Below are 24969 nucleotides of genomic sequence, written 5' to 3' on the forward strand. Positions count from 1 at the left end.
TCCCTTTCTATTGAAGCACAAGTTAGCTCAGTCTGTCAGCAGGGTCACTTTAAACTTGGAATCCTGCGCAAAGAGCTTCCATTTCTTCCGTCCCCTTTACGTGCACCGGTGGTGGCTTCTTTATTTCTGAGCACACTGGATTATTGCAATGCACTATATCTCAGCCGGCCTACTTATTAGACTGTTTGCAGGTGCTGCAAAACACAGTGGCTCTGACCATCTTTGGTCTATCCTCCTGTGATCATATTTCTTTGTCGCTGCGCAGCCTTCACTGGCTTCCAGTGGCACGCCGTGTTGAGTTTAAGTCATTGGGGGTCATTACAAGGTTGGCGGTAGCCGTGCCGGTACGGCTGCCGCCCAAGTCATGAATTTTCCGGCACCTGGGAATGGGCAATTACTGGGCATTACAGACCCAGCGGACCCGGTAATCTCCCATTCCCGGGCGCCTGAAAATATTACTCCCCATTCCCATTGAGTCCTATTGGAAATGGAAATGGAAATGGGGAGGACGTTTGCACCTGCACCATTCATGAATGGTGCCGGTGCTTCCGTCAAGGTCTGCGACCGGGTGCCTTTCTGCCCGCCAGTTGAGACCTGGCGGGCAGAAGGGCACCCGCTCGCAGACTCGTAGTTTGCTGGTCCGGTAACAACGGTGCTGGTAGCTTACCGGCACTGTTGTTACCGGACCGGCAAACTTGTAATGAGGCCCATTGTGCCCACTATTTGCAGCAAATGTTTTGTCATGATATCCCTGCACGGGTGCTCTGTTTGTCCTCAGACTTTCTGATTCTAGTTCTGAGAGTTCATCGATCTAGAATGGGCGGCCGATCATTCTCTGTCGCAGTCGCACATCTATGGAATAGGCTTCTACTCGCTATGCGAATAACAGCCAACCACCTGGCTTTTCGGCTTCATCTTAAAATGTTCTTATTTAATTAACTGTCTTATCCTTGTGTGACTGCCCATTTCTTCTCACTGGATCTCCTTTAGTGCCATGTTGCCTCAGGGTGTAAGCTGCGCTATATAAAACAGTCTAACATAACACGTTATGTTCTTTGTGTCTTTATGGGTGCAAGCAATATTCTTTGTGTAAAAATGCATGTTTGACCTATTGTCTGCGTTTCCTCATGGTGGGTGCATATCTGCTTCGTGTCTATTGCATGCACGTGTGTCCGTTAACAGTGACTTTGCTTATCCTTGCCATCTTTAGTTACATCAGGTTAATTTCCTCCTGTACCTTTCTGGGATAAGGCCTGTATGGTCGCCTTAGTGAGTAGCGTTTCTCACCTATGCGGTATTGGTGCGTGGGAGGGGCAGTTTCCATGAATGACATATTCATCCGTCTCTTGACAACAGTGCTTGGCAAATGAATAAACCAAGTCTGAGTTGGAGCCGCAGAGACCTGGGAGAGTAGGGAAACAGCTCTGCCAACCAGGGTCAGGGACCCTCCACGGTTTGCAAAAGCATCCAAACTCTTCTTCGTCGCAGTACCTGGTAGAGGAGAACCAGGTCTGCCAACCAGGGTCAGGGACCCGCCACAGTTTGGAAAAACATCCAAACTCCTCTTCTTCATAGCAGTGCCTGGTAGAAGGGAAGTTTTGTAGGAAGGGAGAGATTCCCCACCAATTGACGAACTGTGTCATCAGCCTAAGGAAGGTTGTGTCATAAGCCTAAGGAAGGCTGGGGAAGGGAAACATCCCCCCAGCAGGTGATTAACTGTACTAGAAACCTGAGGAAGGCTGGGAAACAGAGAGATTCCCCCCCAACACTTGATTTTGAACTTTATAAAATAAGAACTGCCTTTTTGTCCAAGGGAAGGGAGCCATTCCTCCAAACTAGGAAGATATCCTTATTTTCATTTAGTTTAGCATAGAGTGTGAGGGGCAGAGTTAGGATTCTAACATAGGGCTGTGACCTCTTGCTTTTTGACATCCTGACTGTGATATTTAAGGTTAAAGCAGGGAAACCCTTCTTAGAGTTAGGGCAATATAGGGTTTTCTTTTCATTTTTATTATTGGAATAAAGGTTTATACCAACCACAATGAGCACTATCTGTCAGTGTGTTACTTCTGCACCCTTACACTGCACATATTAGACCTAAAGTAGACCAAAGCTCAGTGTGTCAAACTCATCAAGTGCTTGTAGTAAATGATCAATTACTGCTACTGTCTTGTAGCAGCCACATGATAACCAACTGACAACTTCCTTACTTGATTTGTTTTGTTTGCTAATGTGTCTGTTACTCATCTATTTTCTATTTCTTCATCTTCGGCACTTACTACCTCTTCTCAGTTTGAAAATAGTGAACAATACAGATTTTCTATACCAATGTTTAGGAAAGTCATGATTCTATTAAAGACACAGAGGCTAAATATGATGCTTCTCGCTTTAATGCCAGTGAACAGCATCTTCAAAGAACCATTATAAAAATATTATTAAACTCAACTGAACTACATTTCCCAACGCATTGGGAAGAAATTAGTAGTTTAATCCAAAATCATGTGGCTGTCCAAACCAATAATGGCATATTTGGGATATAATAATCCCTTCGCCTCTCCTTTGATTCGAAGCCCATTCACTTTCTCTGATGAGGATCTCCAGTCCTATAGAATCATACAATCTGCATCATATCTTCCAGTTTATGTTCTCTTATGTAGATTTTGAATCCGTACCTGAAACTAAACAGCAAAAGAAACAATGTCACCATCAGGCGGGCTTTGCAGCTCGTCATTACATTCCAGTTCTATTTGAAAAATCAAACTTGCATCACAATGCACTGCACATTCTTATACTTCCATTTATCAAAAGCCACAAGCGGTTAACTAACATTCTAATAGCCTTATGCTTATTTCAACCTATTGTTCTCTCTTTTGCGTGGGAGGGATAATACTTAATCTCCATGTCTTTAATAGCCTACTTACCACCAACGATGCTAGCTGGTCGATCAGTTTCAAATAGAAGTTCTTAAACCGATTTGCTTGACCAGTCTACCACCTTCAATATGTCTTCCAACCTTGAACCTACCCTAAACACCTTTGACGCCATGGCTCCTCTTGCTCTTCATATTCACCGTAGTCCCTACATGGGAGCTATACAAATCTGGGTGCCAAGAAGCCTAGGCTCTAAATCACCACCCCTCCCCCCTAAACCCCTCCCTTTTCTGCCTCAAACCCCCTCCCTAACCCACCCACCCAACCACCCCCCAACATCCCCCTCATCCCGCAAACCCCCTCCTCCCAACATGCTCTCAGGGTAGCACCTACCTTAGTGCTTATACTGAGACATGCGCTCCGCCGAACAAGGACTCCCATTTCACTGAAGAAGGGCATTCCCCTATTAAAGGGCCCGCCCCAGGGATGAGGGACCCGTTGCCCGACACTCCTGCCTGCCCGGGCTTGCCAGTTGCCACGCCGACTCCAGGCGCCGGAGCCCGTTGATACGATTCACATACACACGGGAATACGATGCAGCGCCGTCATATGGTTGCTAAGGCGACCTGTCCCAAGCAGTCACTGCGTGCACACGTAGGAGCAGGCCCACTGCTCCTCTACGCTTGTGCCATCTGCATATAGACACATCACACTTTTTTACACAGAGCGCGGCGTATGGAGCAACAGCACAAATGCTCACCCTGCCACGGTCACCATCTTCTGCTTGAAGAACCATCAGCCCAGAGGTAACCAGCGCCTAGCCCCCATGCTGAGGCAGGACACCAGATGCCAGTACAGTCTGAACTTAGCATATCTGGCTGGCACTAATCAAACCCCCTACCTTTTTCCTTTTTTCTTCCCCTTCCCCTCCTTTCTCACTCTTTTTCCCCCTCTTTTTCCCCCCACCCTTCTGTCCCTTCCCCCCAACCCCCACCCTACCTCCCATGCAGCCAGCAAGACCTGTACCCTGGAATACACCAGGGCCCCTGGCCTCCAAAACCAACTGGAGCATTCACACGAGAATGCGATCCCTCCAAACATAAGGGTATCTATCCACCCAGAGCCCTAAAGGTATGTAACTGCTCCAACCCTATCCCAACAGTGCTAACCAATACAGAGCAGCCCTAACGCAACCCACTTTTTCTCTCACACCCAGTTCAACCATCTAAGCTGGGTCAATCGCAAACAAGAGGACGGCAACAACTGATGGCCCTGGAACCGTCATTACCCTGCCCGTGAGCACAACGACCAAAGGGCACCCATAGCCTCAGCCCTACACCTTGGATCAGCAACAGGTCAGTCCCTGTCAAAATCCAGCAACTCAAACCAGACAAAGTATGGTTTGCCAAGAATTTTTCTAAAAGTACCCGTTCACTCTGCACTGGCCCTCAAGCTATGCAGAAGTAGGGTTTTTACAGTGCACACTGCAATTCCTAGAGACATAGCTTAAGTCTCACATTCTTTCTTTTCTCTCCCTCCTCTGCTTTATTTTCCTCCAGAGAGACAAACCCAGAAGCCCAGATGAAGGCTTTTCACCAAGGAGCCGAAACGCCTGTGGTTCTAGCATAACATTCTGCTACTATATCCACCAGAACTCTTTAGGGGGCGCCTCCCCCTGGCGTAGACCAACGGTTTGGTCCTCTTTGGGAATAGCTAACCCACCACAGAACTGGTCACCTTAAATAGCCCCAGCTCTTCAGCTAGCTTAGAACCATCTGACTAGCTTTTACTTTTATTCCTCTTTAAACAAAGTGAATGAACACATCCCTGTGGTGAATAAGTACAAGGGAAAATGTATGGTACCATTGTGTGCGCCTCTCGCACTTCTGCATTTTTTTATGTGTCAGCACTGTTTATTCTGCCTCTTGCTTTATACATAAAGGTCTAAATATTATGTAATATTTACCTCACAAACAGTACTAACACACCATTGATTTAAACATTGCACTGTGTTTAAGTACTGTTATAAGCATTACAATATCTATACTCTACCCATTTGTTGGAACTTGAATGTGATATATGTAAGCCCAGCCAAAGGACTGGATCTGCTAAATAAAAGCAGCTTTGTTTTGAGCATAAAACTGATGTCTCAAATTGTGTGCATGGATTGAAACCCAGAGTAAACCAACCCTACTATGGGGTACTTAGCTTACTTTTGAAGCACTAATACATAATGTTAACTGACACAGCACAGTAGACATTAAACATTTGATAATAGTGTCAGCAAATTGATATGTGGTTGGAGCCCCCCCACTTTTTGTTTTCCACTCCTCTTGCTGAATGTGCTACAAAGGCCTGCATATCTATTCCTGCTTTGTATGTGACCCATCTAACCCATCTAGTGAGAGTCGCACATGAAACTGCCATATAAGGCTTTGTCAGCCCTATTAACAGCTGTCTCTGTCTCATAACCCTTGAGACATCTGACTACGCAGAGCTTCGGCTGCTCAGGAAAACTTGGAATGGTCGCTGTCACTATAAGTGTGCTTAACAATGTGAAAGGTCACTCCCTCCGGTGCATAACTCCTGTTGGAGACTTCTAGGGCTTTCACGTCTGGCACTCTCTTTCAGGATATCAAACATAAATGGGTCGTCAGTTTGGCCGTCACAGATTTCCTAGACGGGGGCTCGTTATCTGGCCAGTTTAATAAAAGCCATAGCACCTCATTTACATCCCAGAGTTTGGAATATTTTGGAGCTGGAGGCTTTATTAACCAAACCCCTTTCATAAGCCTTCTGATCAGCAGGTGTTCCCCGATAGGCGTACCCTTTATGGTTGCGTGTCCCGCTGAGATTGCCGACATATAGATGTTTATTGCCCTGTTAGCCTTCCCTACTGAAACAAACTCAGATAGCCACAACATGATATTCTCTCCATGCACTGGCCACTCCAGCTGGCCCAAGCTGCTCTGCAGGACCTTGTTGTACCTTGTTTCCAGGAACTACTGATGAACTGTCCAGCGACTCTCGAAAGCCCTGGCTGTCCCCAGGAACTCTGTAAATCTTCCATGCCAATAGTGTCATTGTTCCGTCCCACACCATCGGATGATGTTCTCCTGCCGGGTTCTGAATGATGTGAGGTATCTTGGGGAGTACGATTAGTGGCTCTCTGGGGATCTCTAGGAGAATCATTACATTACATTACATTACACAGCATTTATAATGTGCGCTATAGACCCTCAGGCATGAAGACGCGGACAAGTTGCACATAAAAACATATAAGACGTCCAGATAGAGGAATATCTGGAACCATAATTTGGAACCAAGCTTGCGTTGCACAGAGAGGCATCACTAACAGTAGTCTGACTGCTTGTCTCCTTATGGCTGCTAACGTATTTGTGATCATGACAAATGGAGGAAAAGCATATTCTGTGTCCGGTCCACATTGCTGGAGAATCGCGTCTGTTGACACTGCTGCTGGGTCCGGCCTCCAACTGTAGAACTTCTCCAGCTGGCGGTTGGGTCTTGACACAAAAAGATCTGTTGTGCATGGACCCCAAATGTGCATCGGTCTCTGGAACACTTCGTTGTTCAACCTCCAGCCACTGGTGTCCTTCAGGCGTCTTGAGTTTCAGACTGAAAACATGTTCGCCAAGCCCAGTAAGTACTCCGCTTGTACTGAGATGTTCCTTTGCAAACAGTAGTGCCAAATGTCCTTGGCTAGCTCTGCTCGTAGTCTGCAACGCGTCCCTCCTAGATGGTTGATATACCTTACAGACAAAATGTTGTCCATTCTTAGGAGGACGAGGACGCAGCATTTGACTGAGCGAGCGGTCAGTGCTTTGATCGCGAATGATCCCGCTAATAGCTCTAGGCAGTTGATGTGGTACCTCAGTTCCGCTTGGGATACTTCCCTACTGTGGACACTAATCTGCATTGGGCTCCCCATCCCTGCCTGTTGGCATCGGATTCTATTATCACGTCTGGGGTGCAACCGAAGATCGCTCTCCCATTCCAGGCTACCATGTGGGTCCAACCACCACTGCATCTCTGTCCACGCTTCACTGGAAATCGGAACCTCCTGGTCGTAAGACAGTCCCCAGCGCAGGTGTTGAATCTTCATCCTCTGGAGTGCTTGTTAATACATCAGGTCCAGGAATATAGCTTCAATTGAGGATGCCAGTAGACCTACCATTCTGGCTATGCTCCTGAGCTATGTCTTCTGCCTCCCCACTGTTGCTGAAATCTTCTTGCCAATCGTGTGCATCTTCTGTGGCGGTAAGCTTAGCTATGCTTTGATCGTGTCCACTGTAAGTCCTAGGAACTCCAGTGCGTGTGTTGACTGTAACTCTGACTTTTCCCAGTTTTCCAGGAAACCTAGGTTCTGTAACAGGGTAATTGATCTCTTGGCCTGAGCCACTAGTTCTTCTTTGACTTGCGCTATGATTATCATTTCGTCGAGGTATATTATTAAGTCTTGTGTCTTGCTCTCTCAGGTGACCTACTATCGGTGTCAGGAGTTTTGTGAAGGCCCAGGGCGCCGATGATAAACCAAAGGCCAGACTCGTAAATTTCCATGCTTGGCTTTCCCAGGTGAAGAGTAGAACCGTCCTGCGCTGGGGGCAAACGGTAACCAACAAGTACGAGTCCATGAAATACAGGCTGACCAACCAATCTCTGACTTGGAGCAGCCCTCTCAGGAGATGGATATCTTCCACCTTAAAGTGCCTGTATACTAGAAATTCGTTCTGACTCTGGAGGTTTATAACCAGTATGATTTTGCCTTTTCTGCGCACCAGGAAAAGATTACTATACAAACCTAGACAGTGTCCTTGTACCTTCGCCATCGTGTTCTTTTCTGCTTGATGAAGAATCTCCTTGCTCAGCGCCTGAGAATCCTATCTCAAAAACATTATTGGGTGAGGATGGCGGGCTTGAAGAGGCACTTCAAAGAACTCTAGTTCGAAACCCTGAACTGTCTGCAACACCCATTCATCGTTCGTGATGTTGCGCCAGTAATGCAAATGCTGTGCTACACGCCCCTCTAAAGGTGCGTCTTTGCTTGCGTCTCTCACCTGTGGGAGCTGGCAGCTGCTTCCGAGCTACTCTCCACGCCTGGCCCCTGGTGCCTCTTCCTCGTGACGGGAAGAAGGTGGTTCTTGCATTACAATAGCCTCTGCATCCTCCTTGGGACCTTTTTTGGTGAAAAGCTTGGCTGGACAAGTGGGCCTGTGGAAAACCCACGTTGAAGGAACGCTTCATGGACGTGTGGGCTTTCTCCAGCATGGTGTTTGTCCCCACAAGTTTAGCCATCTCTTGGTCAAAAGAATCTCCGAAAAGCAGGCTTTTAGCTCTGTCACTGGCTTCTGTAGCCGTGAGGTCCGCAAGCCTAGGGGCTAGTTTAATCAACATGCTCCTGCGTCTCTCCATGGATAGAGCGCAGTTGGCATTCCACAGCATGCAAACAGCTCTCTGCGGCCATCCTAAAAGGATGTCTGGGTCTATGCTTTCGCCATCATCTTTCGCTGCGTCGGCCATCTCCATTATTTTCTCTATTGGCTCTGCTATGTACAATAGTTAATCCTGGCAGTTACACCATGACCTGTCAATCTCCTGCTTGGGGTCCTTTCCGAATTTACCTAAGAAGGTAACTATCTTAGAGTCTTGTGATGTCGTGGCTGCAATTTTACTTCCTAGGAAGGGCCTAGGACACTTTGCTCAGAGCTTCATTCTGGACTCTTTGTCCAAGGGCTTGCGAATCCTTCTGCAGAGGTATTTTGCCACTTGCGGTGCTGGTTCCCAGCTGGAAGATCTAGGGCTAATCAAAACCTCTGGGTCAAAATCTCCCTCCTCCCTTCCAGTCTCCTGCTCTGTTCCTTCGGCCGTCTCAAAGTCCGAGTTCGAAGAGGGGTCTTTCACCTCTCTGTTCTTGCCTTCGGGCGCAAGTGTGCTCCGTTCTGTGTCTTTCCATTTCAAACGCCTTTTTGAAGGCTCGCAACAAGCCATCGCCGGCCTTTCTTTTCGTTCCTGTTGCGGCCTCGGACTTCCTTTACTCGCCCCACTCTTCCTTTTACTGCTTGTGCCCTCTTGGGGGCTTGCCAGCAGCGCCTCCACTTGCGCTAATTGGTCCTGCATGGGCTTGAGGCCAACTGATAGTGCCTCTCTGAATGTCTTGTCCACTGAGGACCCCAGGACTTTCCTGATGGTCAGTGCAATCTGGCTGTTCATAGAGGTACTCTCCATATCAGAATTGTCAGACTCTGACATCCTGCTCAGTGTTTCCCGACTTGCAGTACCTTTATCTGTGTTTTGACTGCCTTTCTACTGTAAATGGCACAAACGTTAAAAAAACGTAATCTATTGTGATGGAGGAACAAGATGTAGCAGGAAGAAGGACTTCTAGGGCGACTCTAAGACCTGGATGGTAGCTGAAGGTGGTATCCCAGCTGGAGAGGAGGTGCGAAATGAGGAACCCAGAGGTGCAGGAGACACAAGGAAATTAGGACGGAGGGAGAGGGAAGGACAGAAGAGAGGAAGGCAACTGGAAGGAACAAGATTACTCACGTGGTGGTAGGGCAACAGAGGACAGTTGCGATGCGACTCCCTTACTCATCGTGGAACAGGTGAATCCTTGTCTAAGTCAAAATGGCTACTGGACCTTGCCATAGGCTCTACACAGTGGCTTAGAAAGGACCCAGTGGAGGGCAACGTAGACATTGGGCATGTCTGAAGGTATACATGGTGAACACCTGATATACTGTGCAAGACCCTTCAAAATTGTAAAGATTTGAAGATTTCATTATGTTAACTATCATTATGTACAAGATCACACATTTGTCAAAAGAACTTTATGGTTGCCTCCTTTAAAAAACAACTTTAAAATTCAGCGAAAGAGCGTATGTAAAGGGATGTCATGGTTGCAGCGCGAAACAACAGAACCTAAACAATAAGCCATTTAGGATTTCTAAAGCAGTGATAATTGTGCCACTGTGTCGTGTCTTGTGTCTCCCTTGCCTGGTGCTGAGTGAATGCATAGTTAGATGGAATGCCTGATGGAATGTTAATGTGTGAGTGCAGTGAATGTTCCATGGTTGTCAGTTGAAGCTGAGAGATTGTGGGAGTGGGAGATGGTGGATGTTTCCCTTACCTTCCTTTATACTTACCTTGTAATTGACATGCTTGTTATCACCCTTTCGACTGGAACTTAAGTAAAAGAATTTGCTTCCCTACCTGCTGTCTCTGAGGTCTTCTTCAATAAGAGTATATCCTTACACACTGCTCTTATTAATCAACCATAGCTCTGCCTCTCTCTGCCTTGGTGCTCTGCTCATGACTTCTCTCGTTGTGTTGATTGACATAGAAAATCGATTCTGCAAATTAAGTTGGACAGTTGTACAGTGTCATGGTGTGCAACAAACATCCAGGGATGGCTTCCGTTGTGGTCATCCCCTAGGGGAAATGAAGTTGGAGTTAGGGAGGCGGGCGTTGGGGGCGACGAGCTCCCGGCTGTTCCACGTTGTATGCGAAGGTTGTATGCGATTAAAGTAAGACGTGTGTGGGACCCGTGTGACGTGAGCGCGAGCGAGGGGCCTGATGACCAGCAGGGCTATGCAGCCTGCTGGAGATAAAAAAAAACGTTGTTTAACAGCATATAGATTTCATATATGTGCAGAAATATGAAATTAATTGAAGCAGTGTATTGTTCTTGTGAATATTTCCCTTTGATTGTTATTATTTTTATATTTTTTGGTTTCAGAAAATGGAACAGAACATCTTGTGCGCCCAGTATGAGGAAAAGATCCGTCCCTGCATTGACCTCATCGACTCGCTGCGAGCGCTGGGGGTAGAGAAGGACCTGGCGTTGCCGGCAATTGCCGTGATCGGGGATCAGAGTTCTGGGAAAAGCTCTGTTCTTGAAGCTCTGTCTGGAGTCACTCTTCCCAGAGGCAGTGGTAGGACTAGATCCAGAATGATTTTTTTAAAGAAAACTGTGATGTCACCTTTTCTTTTAATCAGGCTGCAGTGCACAGTTTCAGGATTCTGCTTTATGGTAGAGAGCATGCCTTCACTAGGTTAGTTTCAGTTCCACGCAGGTCCGTAATGATGGAAAGTTGAAAACATCACCAATACTGTGGCAAACACAAACTTTAGTTTTGCATGGTGATGTCATGGATTCCAACTGTGTGCATAATCTTGCCACCTAGGTAAGGTGTTGACATGACATAGACAAAAAACCCACAATGCTTCACACACATGCACCATGTTTTGTTTCTCTTCTACACAATTGTGTTTAGCCAATGGATTTAATAGCTCAATGAAAATCGGAAGACACCCAGACCTGATGGTACACTGGTTATACTGTGTTGTTTTGGTCGCCTCAAAAATCAAGTTTGATAGTTGTATTTTTGTATTTGTATTAATTTGAGGGACAGGATGCCATTTTTTATTGACAGAAATTAATTACAGTAACACATTCACAGATGACGGAGGCATTGCCACGAAGGGACCTGTACAACAAACAGCACACAGATGGAGAACAAGTGGCGAGACAGTTGATGAGGATGTGGGCAAGTGGGGCATAATCCGGGGACAAAACAAAACAAAAAGTCAACCAATCAGTCACTTTATTTGGAAGACCAACCCCCATAAAAACAATACATTTCATAATTAACCAACTGTGACCTTCCAGTAAACATAGTTTAAAAGCAAAGCTAATTGCTTACATGCTAATAACAAGATTCCACACACCACTGAAATGAATTCATTTATCGTTGTCGAAGATCCCAGGCTTGATCAAGAAATGTTGTCATAGCATAAACTACTTCAAAGTCATTCGATACCTTGAAGAAGACTGGTGCACCTAGCAAGCTCCATATCACATTGTGAGCACTATACGGGTATGACATCTCTATTCTAGGTCTATTATTAACAGGGCATTCAAATATAAAATGAGAAATGGTTTCAGTAGGTGATGGTCATCGCTTGCATTTATCAGACTTCGAGGGCTGCCGTTTTGCCTCTATATTTGCTAGAGGTAACATATCCAGCCAGAATGTGGCATACAAAACACGTTTTCGTGCACATATGATCCATTCCAAATAGGGTTCACAGCCTTAATTTGTTTACAGACATACGTATTTTAATGATCAAGTTCCTAATGTTTGATTATCTACAAAGGGGGTGATCAGGAGTTGGGCGGAGCAGTAAAAAGGTGTCAGTAACGCTATTACCACCGCATTACCGCTCCGCCCAATCCCGAGTTTAGGCGGAAAGTGGGAGGTTTACCTCCAGCTTTTTGCTGGAGGTAAAAATCTCCACTTTCTGGCCATTTGCGGTGCTATTACCGTGGCGCCAATTGGTAATAACACTCAGCATGCCCCATAGAGTCCTATGGACTCTTAAAAAAATGGGTACTTACAGCCTTACTGCAACTGGGAATCCAGCACTAATAGCGGTGGACCGAGTTGCAGTAACGCTATTTGCGTGGGCGGTATCCCAGTGAATTTAGAGCAGTTGCTTGTGACTGTTTTATGCCAAACACTAGCTAAATGAAACTTGATAATAAAATAAAAAATGGCACACACACAATTGAGTCTTTATTGATGTCTTGTTGACAATTTGATGGACACTGCACTATGACCCATTGCCTGCTGCATGACCCAGCTGCACAGAGCCTTGAACTGAAAAATGTTTTCAGAGCTTTTTTTTAATCATATCTATTTTTTAAGACCATTCATGCAGCAAACCTTTACATTTTACAGACACTCATTGCACTAATGTCTCACTTCAGCAGGACATAGAAATGCTGTATTCTTTCTAATTTTATGTCTTGGGGTACAACTAACTTCTGGTAACATTTAAAATATGAGTACAAAATTGCTAATCAAATAATTGTTTGCTAATCAACAAAATGTTAATTAGCAAGTTCAGCTAATCCATTTTTGAAAACGAATTCATGCTTTGTACTGAATCTTGGGTGTTATATGCTTTACTTTTACTTCACAGACTTAGTCTTTAAGGCCTTCTAAATTACTATATTTGTGTACTCCTGTGTGAATTGTTTTTTTTTCCTGTTCTGTGTGTGGTTCACTGCACCTCTACACCAACCCCTATCCGCTGAAGTCTGCCTTGTTGCAAAATCTATGTTATCCTGATAGAGTTTGGCTAGCCCTAAGTGTCAAATAACATGTTCGCCAAAGTAGGGTGGCCTCTCAACACCTGTCCACACGGACGGTTCTGAAATCCGTCTTAACAATTAGCTTGCACCCCTGCTTAAGCCAAAAGTAAATTTCAGTTACCACCATCCCACTCTGTAAAGCAAATTTAGGGTGATGGATCATCATTAACGTCAAAATGGAGGGGGCCTAAAAACACCACTGTCCTAAGAGCTGTAAGGGATATATTAGTACCAAATACTAAATAGGAGGAGTTCAGCAGAGACTCCTGGAACCACAAAAGGAGGTCAAAGGTCATCAGAACCCCCAAAAATGGAATACTATCCAAGTAGAACAATGTTCCAAAAGGCAGTGTGTAGCTGCAGGTACCAAAGGGATTCTTAAACCGTATGTATAGGTAAGTCCAGAGTAAGTAGTAGTAGACAAAAGGAGACAATTGGATAAAGCCCACCGGTGCATCCACACCTCAGACAGCCCCTTTCAAAGTGACACCGTCAGAACACGTATACAGCTCCCTCACTCAACATTGCACTCACACCACCAAGTATAATAGCAGACAAGCATTGTTCAGAAGCATCCAAGCCTCAGATAGCATATATGTCACAACACAAAGGGGGATGGATGGTCATGTTTAGAATAATGGACAAATCAACATGTAAGCTTACCGTGGGCCCCCAGAAATAAATAAAGTTCTGTCATTACTGATAATATCCTACGATCTGGAGAAATATCAATCAGAACATGAAGCTAATGGTGCAGGAAGAGCAAGGGGCATAAGTATCATGTAAAAGGTACAGTCTCACTCTAATAGCTTGCAAACCCTAAGAACCTGCACTTACCCTTGCACCTGCCACCTGCGGGCCGCACTTCTTGTTATTGTTTTGATCCCATCTACAGCACTGAACCCTCCCCTTTCCCTTGGCACTTTTCCCCTCGCCCCCCTGCACTTGCGCAATCTCAATGTCACTTGGCGTAGTAAGATCGTTGTCTCTGTCCTCCCTCTGATCCCCCTTCCTTGTCTCGTCGCGCCTTGAAACACTTGTGTATAGGCGCGTTACAAATATACTATGATGATATATCATATTCATAGTGTCAATTGGATAACCTAACACCATTATAAACATATTATATTATAATGTTGACATTATAGTATGTGTGCTTGTCTCCTTTACAGACCATGGGAATCATTGTACTGCTCTCCACCACATACCACCACATTTCTGAAATGTGTATGACCTCATTAACCTGCATGTTTTATTTTGCATGGCTCATATTGTCCTTGAAGTGCTATGGGTCATCAGACAGTGGCAGTGGGTGAAGGCTTAGGTAGGGCGGAACATGAAATAGTAAACAAATCAATCCAATGCTGGTGGTAACGATGTGACACCTCATGTCTTTGTCCCCATAATACTCACTAACATTGCAGGAAATGACATGGCCTGATATGAACACAAGTAACTGTTACCCAAACTGCATTGTCTCTGTGCACTGTAAAACCAAAGGGACTTTTAAAACATACAACACATTTACAGACCCACTCAAAGCAGACACTGCCCTAATCCATTAAGTAAACTCACTAATTCCCTAGAAGGTGCTTTTCAGCACAGAATTAATAACATTCAAGACATGATTAAACTTCAGAAAAGATCTAACAACAACTCAATTTAGAGCTGTAGTTTAATAACATTATAGCAGATTACCTGATCAAATTGCTCTAGTTATTCAACACCTCAATATCAATGGCAATAATTTCTCCAGTTCTTCAGACAGTCACAATAACACCTTCTAAAAATAAATCCAGAGCAGACCCAACTGACCTATATCAAAGAGCCATTCTTTGCAAAAATACAAAAAATAATGACCACTGATCAATTGAGAACCCACAGTGAACAGAACAACCTCCTCCGTGAAAACGAATCTGTTGTCTGCCCTAACGGGAATGCCCAATCTGGATTAGACTTCATGAAAGAGGAAATGCTAAAATCATTAGACCATAACACACCCACATCCCTCACACTCCATGACCTATATGCAGCATTTGACATAGTTGACCTCCATACCTTTCTGAAAAGACTCAAAACACAGATGGATATAGATGGAACTACCCTTAAATGGAGAGTCAGTTATTTAAACGACTGCTCTTCTGCGGCAGAGATTGGGGGTTTCAAATCTCCTTGTTCACCACTCTGTGTGGGGTAATGCAAGGATCTGTTATTTCCCCTTGACTAGTCAACATTTGTTACGCCATTGTCTGACTTCATAGACGCAAGCACCAACTCCTTCCACCTCTACGAGGTTGAAGCGCAGGTCCTCCTGAACCTGGAGCCTCACAATGGGAACATATAACACATCATTGACCTCATCAAAATCCTGGACTGAATCATGCATAATGATCTGTGCTTGGGGGGTGTGGCTTGAGCGCCATGTGAAAGGACACGTCTGCAGAGGGCACCCGCTCATCCGAGCAGTGATCCTACAGAACAGTGCAAATATATGCACCCGCGGTGGACTGAAAGGCAGGCACATGCTTATGAATATATGAGGCATGAAGTGCAGGCTGCGTATCCCGGAGAAACGTGCAGCTCGGGGCAGTTAGAGACTCGAGGTGGATCGCGGAGGTCCGAACTTGTGTCATCCAAGATGGTGGAAGATACATAACAAAGGGACTCAGAGACGGCCCAGATGAGGATCGGTGACACGGACACTAGAAAGCAGTAATAGGTCCGTTGCCTCCCCCGAATGACTGAACGGCTCTCTGGATGGCTATTACTGTGAAGCACCCAGCGAGGAACCGACACAGAAGCGATACAGACGCCCGCGTGCACACCCTGCCTGGACTTTGATGTCAGCTGACACCGCGAGCTATGTATGGCAGGGGCAGTGCCTCTGCCTGGCCACAGTAGCGTGGGCTGCAACACTGTGGCAACGAAGGAGGCGGCTGGGCTGTTCGGTGCAGGCCGCGTGCTGAGGGCTGCTGGAGATAACAGCGCCCGTGAAGTCGGAACACAAAGGTCTGTGGGACAAGTGAGGGAGCCTCAGGACTGCGGCGTGAACATGAGCGCTTGACCGCAAGTCGGACGTTTGTGGTGGGCTCGCGGGCCCGGTGCCGAGGTGCACCCCCAGCGGGGCCTCGCACGCCCGCAGCCTGGAACCTCGAGGCTGCTGATCCCAGGATAACCGCGGGACCCGCCTGCACGAGCTGGGGGCAGGCCGCGTGGGCCGGTTCGCCCGAGTGGTGTGTAGGACACTGTAGCCTGCCGGACCTTGCCATCGGCGTGGAGGAGTCACCCTGAGGACACCGACAGAACGCGGCCCAGAACGGGAGGCGAGGGAAACATTGGCCGCCGCAGGTCAACATTGGAAGGGGGTAGGGCCCCATTATTGCACTCAGCGTGCGCGTCGAGTGGAGGCAGCCACGCCAAGGGCTTCATCTGCATGACAGTCACCCTCAGGACAAGGGAGGGACTTGGCAAGACCCAGGGCAAGACCCAGGGGAAGGTGTATGCACGCAGAGACACATGCATGGCCCCCAACACACCGTAAACACAACACTGATGGGTGGTGACAACACTGGATGAGAGGGCACCAAGATGGCGTAGGGCCAAGGGCCAACCATTGGGCCCCCACAGGAGCACAATTGGCGCGTCCCCACGCCAGACCAGGGGGGCACGGACTAGAGGAAGCTGGAGGCCGCACAAATCTTGCTCAGACCTAAAGGTGATCAGGAATCCTGACCGCAGAAGAAGCAGCTTTGACTTGCGGAGGTGACGCGTGTGACATAAGCGGATACTAGAGACATGAAGGTACGCTGAGCCAGAGGGCAGGCCCACCCGAACAGTCCAGACACAGCCTCCTATGCCCGTGAGAGGAGACTGATAACCCACAAGCAACGCATACAGAGGCGACTGTGCAGACTATTGTAGCGCGATGGCGTCCAAAACTACCAAACCAAAAGGGAAGCAGTCCTCGCTGCACATCTTCACCAAGCCCTGCCAAACTAAAGAGGGAGTAAGCCTGCCAGTACACTCCACGCCGGAGAAAGGAGAGTCGACAAGGGGCGATCAACAGATCCTTGAAGCCATTGCCGCGCTGAAAATTGCCTGGGAATCCAAACTGGACGACCTGAAAACATCCCTAGAAGCCAAGATAGGTGCGGTCAGCATTGATGGAAATCTCTTGAGGCAGGATGTCAGAGCCATAGCAGAACGAACTGGAACGCTGGAGAAGGACATGAAGGCCACTACAGAAACCAATAAAGAAAATAGCAGAGAGATACATATCTTGCAACAGAAAGTAGAAAACTTGGAAAATCGAGCTGAGGAGACAGAAGGAAGGGCTAGGAGGAACAACATCTGCATAGTGGGGCTGCCGGAAGGCGAAGAACACCCCAACCCCACTGAATACATCGAGGTGATGCTACAACAAGAAATAGGAGCGGACAAATTATCCCAAGGATTCGTAGTGGAAAGGGCACACAGGGCCCAGACCAGAAGACCACGGCCGGGAGCTCCACCCCGCCCGATCATAGCCAAGATATTGTGTCACAGGGACAAGGAGAAGATCCTGGAGTACTTCCGGAAGAGCGGAACAATCACCAGAGCCTCAGCGACCATCACAGCGTACCCTGATTATACATTACTGGTGCAAAAACGATGCCTAAACTTTGTAGCAATCAAGAGGAGGATGCAAGACTTTGGCCTGAAGTACATGCTGCTCTACCCCACAAGGCTTTGGGTTCAGCACAATGGTAAGGCATTCTTCTTTGAGACCCCGGAAGATGCAGCGAGCTGGATGGACAGGATGAACTGCCCAGAAGGAACTGGAGACTGAGAGCCTACGACAAAGGATAAGTGAACCTCTGTTTCTCTTTCCGTGCAGGGCTGGAGCAGAGAAGAGTCTCATTGGAGTAGAGTGCGGCACATATGGGGTTCTGTAAGCGATATTGATATAAGCGCACTTGGTATTGTATATGGGAGAAACACTGTAGAACGCGGCTTCACCCCCATTAGGGAGTTTAGGAGGGATACTGTAGTTTAGTATCCACCCGCAGCGACCGTACACCAGCGACAGCATGGTGGGGGTCGAGATGCGGGGGAGCCCGAGATCCGGGGATGGAGCTAGTCAATTGTTGGGGGGCTGGGAGGGGTGGCAGGCAATTAAGGGTGGGGGTAAATTGTGAAAGGGGGGAGTGTGGTTTGGGGAAGGGAAGGGAAGGGGGGTGGGAACATTGAAGACAACATCAGATAGTAGCCCGGTACGTCCACGAGCACAAGCCAAACTACAGGAAAAGAGAAGGGAGGAGGGAGGGAGGTGAGGGATATGGTTAAAATGGGGGACCTAAGAATTGTGACCTGGAATGTGCGGGGATTATATACCTACATTAAACGCAACAAAATCATGATGTACCTGAGGCGGCAAAAGATAGACATAGCGATGTTACAGGAAACCCACTTGACAAAAGAGAAGCTAGAACTGGTAAAAAGGAAATGGAAAGGGACTACTATCAGAGCCACATACTCGTGAATGCTAGGGGGTGCTCATATGGATAGCACCCCATGTTCCCTTTAAATTGCTACAACAGTAGGTGGGAGCGGACGGGAGAATAGTGCTAATCAAGGGGTGCTGAGCAATAAGATAGTCAGCATGGTCAATATCTACGCTCCGAACAATGATACCGCACAATATTTTAGGAATATATGTGCCACTGTTAGCCCATATATGGATGGAATAGCCATAGTTGGTGGGGACTTTAATTGCACACTAAACCCTGTAATGGACAGGTCTGATGAAAAGATGACCAGACCGAACCCAGCAGCAAAGGCCCTCGCTTCTCTTAAACTAGTTTTTCAGATAACCGAGATATGGAGGGAGCTGCACCCGCAGCGCAGAGAGTACTCACACTACTCAGCCCCACACGACCTGCATACCAGGTTGGATTATATATTCGTGGTGGATTCCTTAGCAGAGGAGATCAGAGAGGCAGAGTACAAGGCAGCAGTCCTGTCGGACCACGCACCCCTGGTCGTGACTTGGCAGATCTCACCGCCCAGACCGAGTATTCCGTCATGGAGACTTCGAGCAGAGGCGCTCAGATATAGCATCTTTAGGGAAGACCTAAGAAAACCCATACAGGAATATTTTGAGATAAATGTGGGAAGTGTGGAGTCTGCCGGAACGCTGTGGGAAGCATTTAAGGTAGTAGTAAGGGGAGAGGCGATCTTCAAAGTGGCCAGTTTACAGGGGGGAATAGTGGCAGACCTTCAAATCGCAGAAAGAGAGATCAAGGAGATAATGCATGCAGGACCGGGCACCCCGGAAACAGCAGAGACCGTACAGCGTCTAACCAAGAAGTGCAGGGCCTACTGGGAGAGACTGTGCAACCTGAACTACAGGAAATACGTGGAAAGGCAACACGCAGAAGGGGATAAACCAGGTAGATTGCTGGCCTGGCTGTGCAAAAGTAAAACCCCGAGACACGTGATATGTGAGATGGTCGCACAGATGGCACAATCGCAGACACCCAAGAGGGGGTGAATGACTGCTTTCAAAGATATTACCATAAACTGTACACAGATATTGGAGAAAATGAAGGTCTCGACATGCATGAAGCATTAGAGGAGATAATCTTGCCCAGGCTCGGGGACGTGGAAAGAGATATACTGGATGCCCCATTAGATCCCGGGGAATTAGAACATGTAATCCGTACCTTACCCACCAGCAAGGCCCCAGGTGCGGACGGCCTCCCTAGCGAGTTTTATAAATCATACATGTCGGACATGCTCCCACACCTGTTATTTACGCTGAATGAGGCGTTTGGAAAGGGTAGGCTGCCAGAGACCCTAAGGGAGGCAATTATTGTCCCAATCCTTAAACCAGGCAACAGAGACTCGGACTGTGGATTCTACAGACCGCTATCAATGTTGAATCAGGATAGCAAGATCCTCACCGCAGTGATGGCGAACAGGCTCAGACCATTGATTGGTTCCTTAATACACCCCACAATCAAACAGGATATGTCCCCCAGCGGTGCATCTCCAACAATCTTAGACGAGTGCACCACATCATAGACCAGACCACAGAGAGCACCCAGGAATTGGCAATAGTCTCACTAGACGCAGTTAAAGCCTTCGATTCTGTCAAGTGGCCATGGCTGCTGGCAGTCTTGGAGAAATTCGGAATAGGACTAGGGTATTTACAATGGGTTAGTGTATAACGATCCAACGGCCAGAGTCCGGACAGGACCCGTGGTCTCAGAGCGGTGGACTTTGAGCAGGGGCACCAGACAGGGATGCCCCTGGTCCCCGATGCTGTTTATCCTGGCGTTAGAACCAATAGCAGCATATCTCAGGTATTATTATGGGGAGGTGGGCATTAAGAGACACGGCGAGCAGCACTTGATATCACTATATGCAGACGACATGCTGCTGTATCTATAGTACCCGGGAGATAATCTGCAATACATATTGGAGGTACTAGAAAGGTTTGCACAATTGTCAGGTATTCTAATAAACCCACGGAAATCCAGTGTGTTCCCCCTGGGCAGATATAAAGGAGTGCTAGAACGGGCGTTGCTGGTTTTACAGATCGATTGGGCGGTGGACACCTTCCGATATCTGGGCATTGATATATACCATAAACCTGAAGCCGAACACGAAAACAATACAGTGAAGGTAGTGAAAGGAATCCAGCGAAGCATGATTTTCTGGGAGAGGTTGCCCTTGAACATGATGGGAAGGACAGCCCTACTCAAGATGATAGTCCTACCTAGGTTGCTCCACAATTTTGATAATGTCCCATATTTAATACCCAAGCGATTCTTCTCCAAGTTACACAGTATTTGCAAGGGGTTTATCTGGCACAACACCAGAAACCGGATAGCCCTTTGGAAATTGCAGAACCCACATGAACAAGCAGTGATAAGGTTGCCCAATTTCGAGGCATATTATCTAGCAGGCCAGCTTCAGTACGTAGCTAGATGGTTATCGGATGATACTAACCCGGAGCTAAGGTTACAGAGGGCGGAGTGCGCACCTTACTTCCTAAACGAGTGGATGTGGGCGACAGAACCCCTGGAAGAAAACAGATCGGCATTGCTGGCCCTGGGCAGGAAGATCTGCATAGAGCCTGTGCCGTGATGAGGAACCCGCAGCCGTGCTCCCCACACATCCCCCTTGTAACACTGAGGGGTATAGACGATCAATTAAGGCGTGCCATTGGAGAATACTGGGAACCGGAGGGTGTGACAACAGTGGGAGATGTGTGGCGAGAAGGGGGGAAGATAGAGTTTGATACACTGGTAGAAGATACAGGCTTACACAACGGACAGTACATCACATACGCTAGGCTGCTCAGACTATTGTTGAAAATTTGGTCAGAAGTAGAACTGACCCAACAGCCAGACGCAGCTGTAGAAACCTTCCAAGCGGTGTCAGATGGAGGCAATGACATTTCTAGAATTTATGTGATATTGATGTCCAAGGTGGCTAAAGAGGTGGTCACGGTCAGGCAAGAATGGGAGGAGGAGAGTGGGGAGACCATAGAAGATAGACTTTGGGAGAGAATGCAAGGATATCACAAGAAAGTCTCAAGGAATGCCCGGCTGCAGCAGATTCAGTTGTACATCAACCACGTAGCATATATGACCCCCAAGAATATTGGCAGGTTTGCGAAGGGGACTAAGCAGCACTGCCCAAAATGCGGGGCGGAACATGCAGGGATGGTGCACGTGTTTTGGGCCTGTCCTGAAATCACGAGATACTGGGACGAGATAGCAAGCCGACTAGCGGACAAAGGGATAAGACTGGTGGTCGACTCTTTGTGGGCATGTATGGTGGGGGGCTTCCCTAGACCGCGCAAACTAACGCACGTGAGCAAGCTTAAAGATCTAGCGTATATTTTGGCTAAGCGCAGGATCGCCATGGGGGGGAAGGCGCGAGAAAGGCCTAGTATAGAGACCTGGTGGAGGGATCTCCTAAAGTGGGCAGATGCGGAAACAGTGGTATGGAGGGAGGCGGCTGGCAAAGAGGGGGAAGAGGAAACAGGAACACTAACAGAGTGGCAACATCTGGAGGCATCTGTGACGAGCACGGACCACGAAACACTAGACACAGACGATTCAACGGATGAAGATACAGGAGAGACAGCAGTGGATTAATATACCGCGGTTGTGGAATATGGAAGTAGGGATGGAGGGGGGGTTTGAAGTTTGTTATGCACCACGTTGAGGTGCACTGTTTAATGTTTGTGAAAAACCAATAAAAATGTAATTAAAACAAAAAAAAATGATCTGTGCTTGTATGTCTCGTAAACAAAAATCATGTTCTTTGTTATACCTACGGGTGGGCGGAAATGTTGGCAGATTCCAGGCAAAATTCGCCCAATCTGCGAATTTTGCCTGCAAAGCGGAATGGAACATTTTGGCAGTTTGGCGCCTTTTTCCACCCAAAGTTTTGTTTTTCGCAATTTCGTTTTTTGAAAATTGAATTTCGTTTTCTCCAAAATGTCGTTTTTGTGTGTGTTTAGGACCACACAAAAACAACATTTCGGGAAAAAATTCAATATACACAGCAAAAAAAAAAACGCACAAAGCGTGGCAGAAAAGGTGGAGAACCGCCCAGCTGGCAGAACAGAATTGTTGATGAATTTTGCCAATACCATTTAACTGGTGGTACTTTAACGCACCCCTAGTTATACCAACTCCACACATTCTACCTTTCAAATGTCTCACGAACAGCACAAGAACTTTGGGGTAATACTCAACAACTAATTCTCCCTCCAATCGCAAATGAATACACTATCTCATAAATCTCATTTGCAACTCTGCATTCTTAGGAAAATCATCCTACACCTGTAAATATGACATTACATCACCGACACGACAGCCCTGCTGCTCTCACCCCTGAACTACTGCAACAGCCTGTACCTAGTTCTCAACAAATACTTACAACAACTTGACCTGATCCAAGAATGGCTGCTAGACTTATCCTCCCCAGACCTGAAATTCATGAAATGGCTATCGTATGAGAAACAGATCTTACATAAGACACTTTGGGCCTCATTACACGGAAGGCGGTAACCATGGCACTATTAGCGCCATGGTTGCCGCCGCTATTTTACGTGTCCGCCTTGGTGGATGGCGGAATTACTGCCCTACTCCAAGCTGAGCGGGGGCGGTAATTCCTCATTCACCAAGGCTCTTCCCCATTTCCATTTTTGCCCCCATAGGGCATATTGGGAATGGGGAAGGTGCTAATTACAGTACCGCAAATTGCGGTACCGTAATTAGCTCCGAGGTCCCTTTGCGGCACCCTACTTTAACGGCTGGTAAAACCAGCCGTTAAAGTCGGGTCCCGCAAAGGGAACTCATAGTAAGGTGGTAGGGGTTTACCGGTGCCCTTACCGGTACCGGTAAACCCCTACCGCCTACCGTGTAATGAGGTCCTTTGCCTCATTTTCTGTTTCCAGGAAAGAAGCTGCCTCCTCAAACCCCTAATTAACAAATGTGCACCTAAGAGAATTCTGCAATTCTCACTTAACTACCTCCCAACACCATGTTTCAAAAGAACAAGACATGAATGTTGTCCCTAGCCACCTTAGGAGCTACACTTTGGAACAACCTCACAATCTACTTTGATACTGAACCCAGCATCAGAAGATTCAAAAGGCAGCAACATCCATAGCTCGCTGAACAAAGTGCTTATTCACCATGGATGCCGCTGGCCTAAACTTACCACTACGCAGTATCGTACTTTCCAATTGGCCCCCCTTCTACTATCCTTTTAGCCTTCCCAACCCCTCCCTCACCTTTTAGTCTCCACCAATGCATGTCTGCATCAACATTTAGTGACTATTTAGCTAATTTTGCTTTTTCTCTTTGCTGTTATGTTTCATCATCACCAGTATACTTAGATCACATCGCAGAAGATTTGTTCGAAAACGATTTGATCAAATTATTTTCAACGGATTTCACCGCAAATATATGCTTGTGGTTGGGTGAGGGTAATAATGTGGGGGAGGGTATAGGGGAGATGCAGAGGGTCTCCCCCGCATATATTTTCTGTGAAATGTATTTTAAACAAAATAATTTGATCAAATCATCTTCAGGAAAATATTCTCGATGAGATCACATAGATCCGTTTCACCTACCTCCGTTGGCTAGTCTTGGATATTACCCTACACATACCCTTTATTGTTGCTGCCGCATTGTGACCTAAAGACTACTGACACCTCAAGTATGTAACATAACCCAAACTTTTGTCTCAACCTTGTCATATTGTCTCTGTGTAATGTCTCACTGCGCTATGAATTGGCCTGACTCTATGCAAAACATTCAGAATAAATATTTTTGACCTCATTGATCTCCCATTGTTCATATCATTAAACAGTTTTATTGAAAACATGAAGCTTCTGTGTATTAATAAAGAATGATTGGCAAAAGGTACAAACAACCAGCTACTGAAACCAATAAGAGCGAAAGGTGATCAAATCATAGAGGTAGCAAAGCGGTCCCATGGCAATGCTATCACATTCATAGAGAGAGCAAAGACCCTTCATGATGCCACTCGTCTGTGCTGGTCATTGCTGTATCAATGTTATATTGATACATGTGGTTAAAAACATGTCAAGTCTCTTGGACTGGCACCTTTTACAGATTATGAATTCTGTATTCAGATTTTGTATTTCAAACGATTATCAACAGTCCACCAACACATCCACCTTCTTAAGCATCTCTTACTCCAGCATATTTTATTCACATCTTATTCACAGTTCTGGCACCCTCTGTAGCCTAGTTTGTGTTGCACCCCTCTCCGTCACTGCAGGCTGGCCATTCCTCTTACCCACCAAAAGTCAATATGTATGTTCTAAATCGCAAAACCCTGGAACCTTGATTCTGACTTACCCCATTGGGCTGGAAATAAAGCACT

The 24969-nt window shown here is 46.8% G+C and overlaps 1 protein-coding gene across 3 annotated transcripts in view; it reads left to right on the forward strand.

The window, feature by feature from the left end:
- LOC138525816 (interferon-induced GTP-binding protein Mx3-like) overlaps positions 1 to 24969 on the forward strand; it is a 948323-nt gene that overhangs the window by 69380 nt on the left and 853974 nt on the right. For all 3 annotated transcript variants that reach the window (XM_069636042.1, XM_069636043.1, XM_069636044.1), the window contains one exon: positions 10627 to 10822. In XM_069636042.1, coding sequence (XP_069492143.1) covers positions 10627 to 10822 — 196 coding nt within the window. The remainder of the gene's footprint in view (positions 1 to 10626; positions 10823 to 24969) is intronic.

Source organism: Ambystoma mexicanum, chromosome 7p (assembly GCF_040938575.1).
Source record: "Ambystoma mexicanum isolate Mex_15411 chromosome 7p, UKY_AmexF1_1, whole genome shotgun sequence".
Taxonomy (NCBI): domain Eukaryota; kingdom Metazoa; phylum Chordata; class Amphibia; order Caudata; family Ambystomatidae; genus Ambystoma; species Ambystoma mexicanum.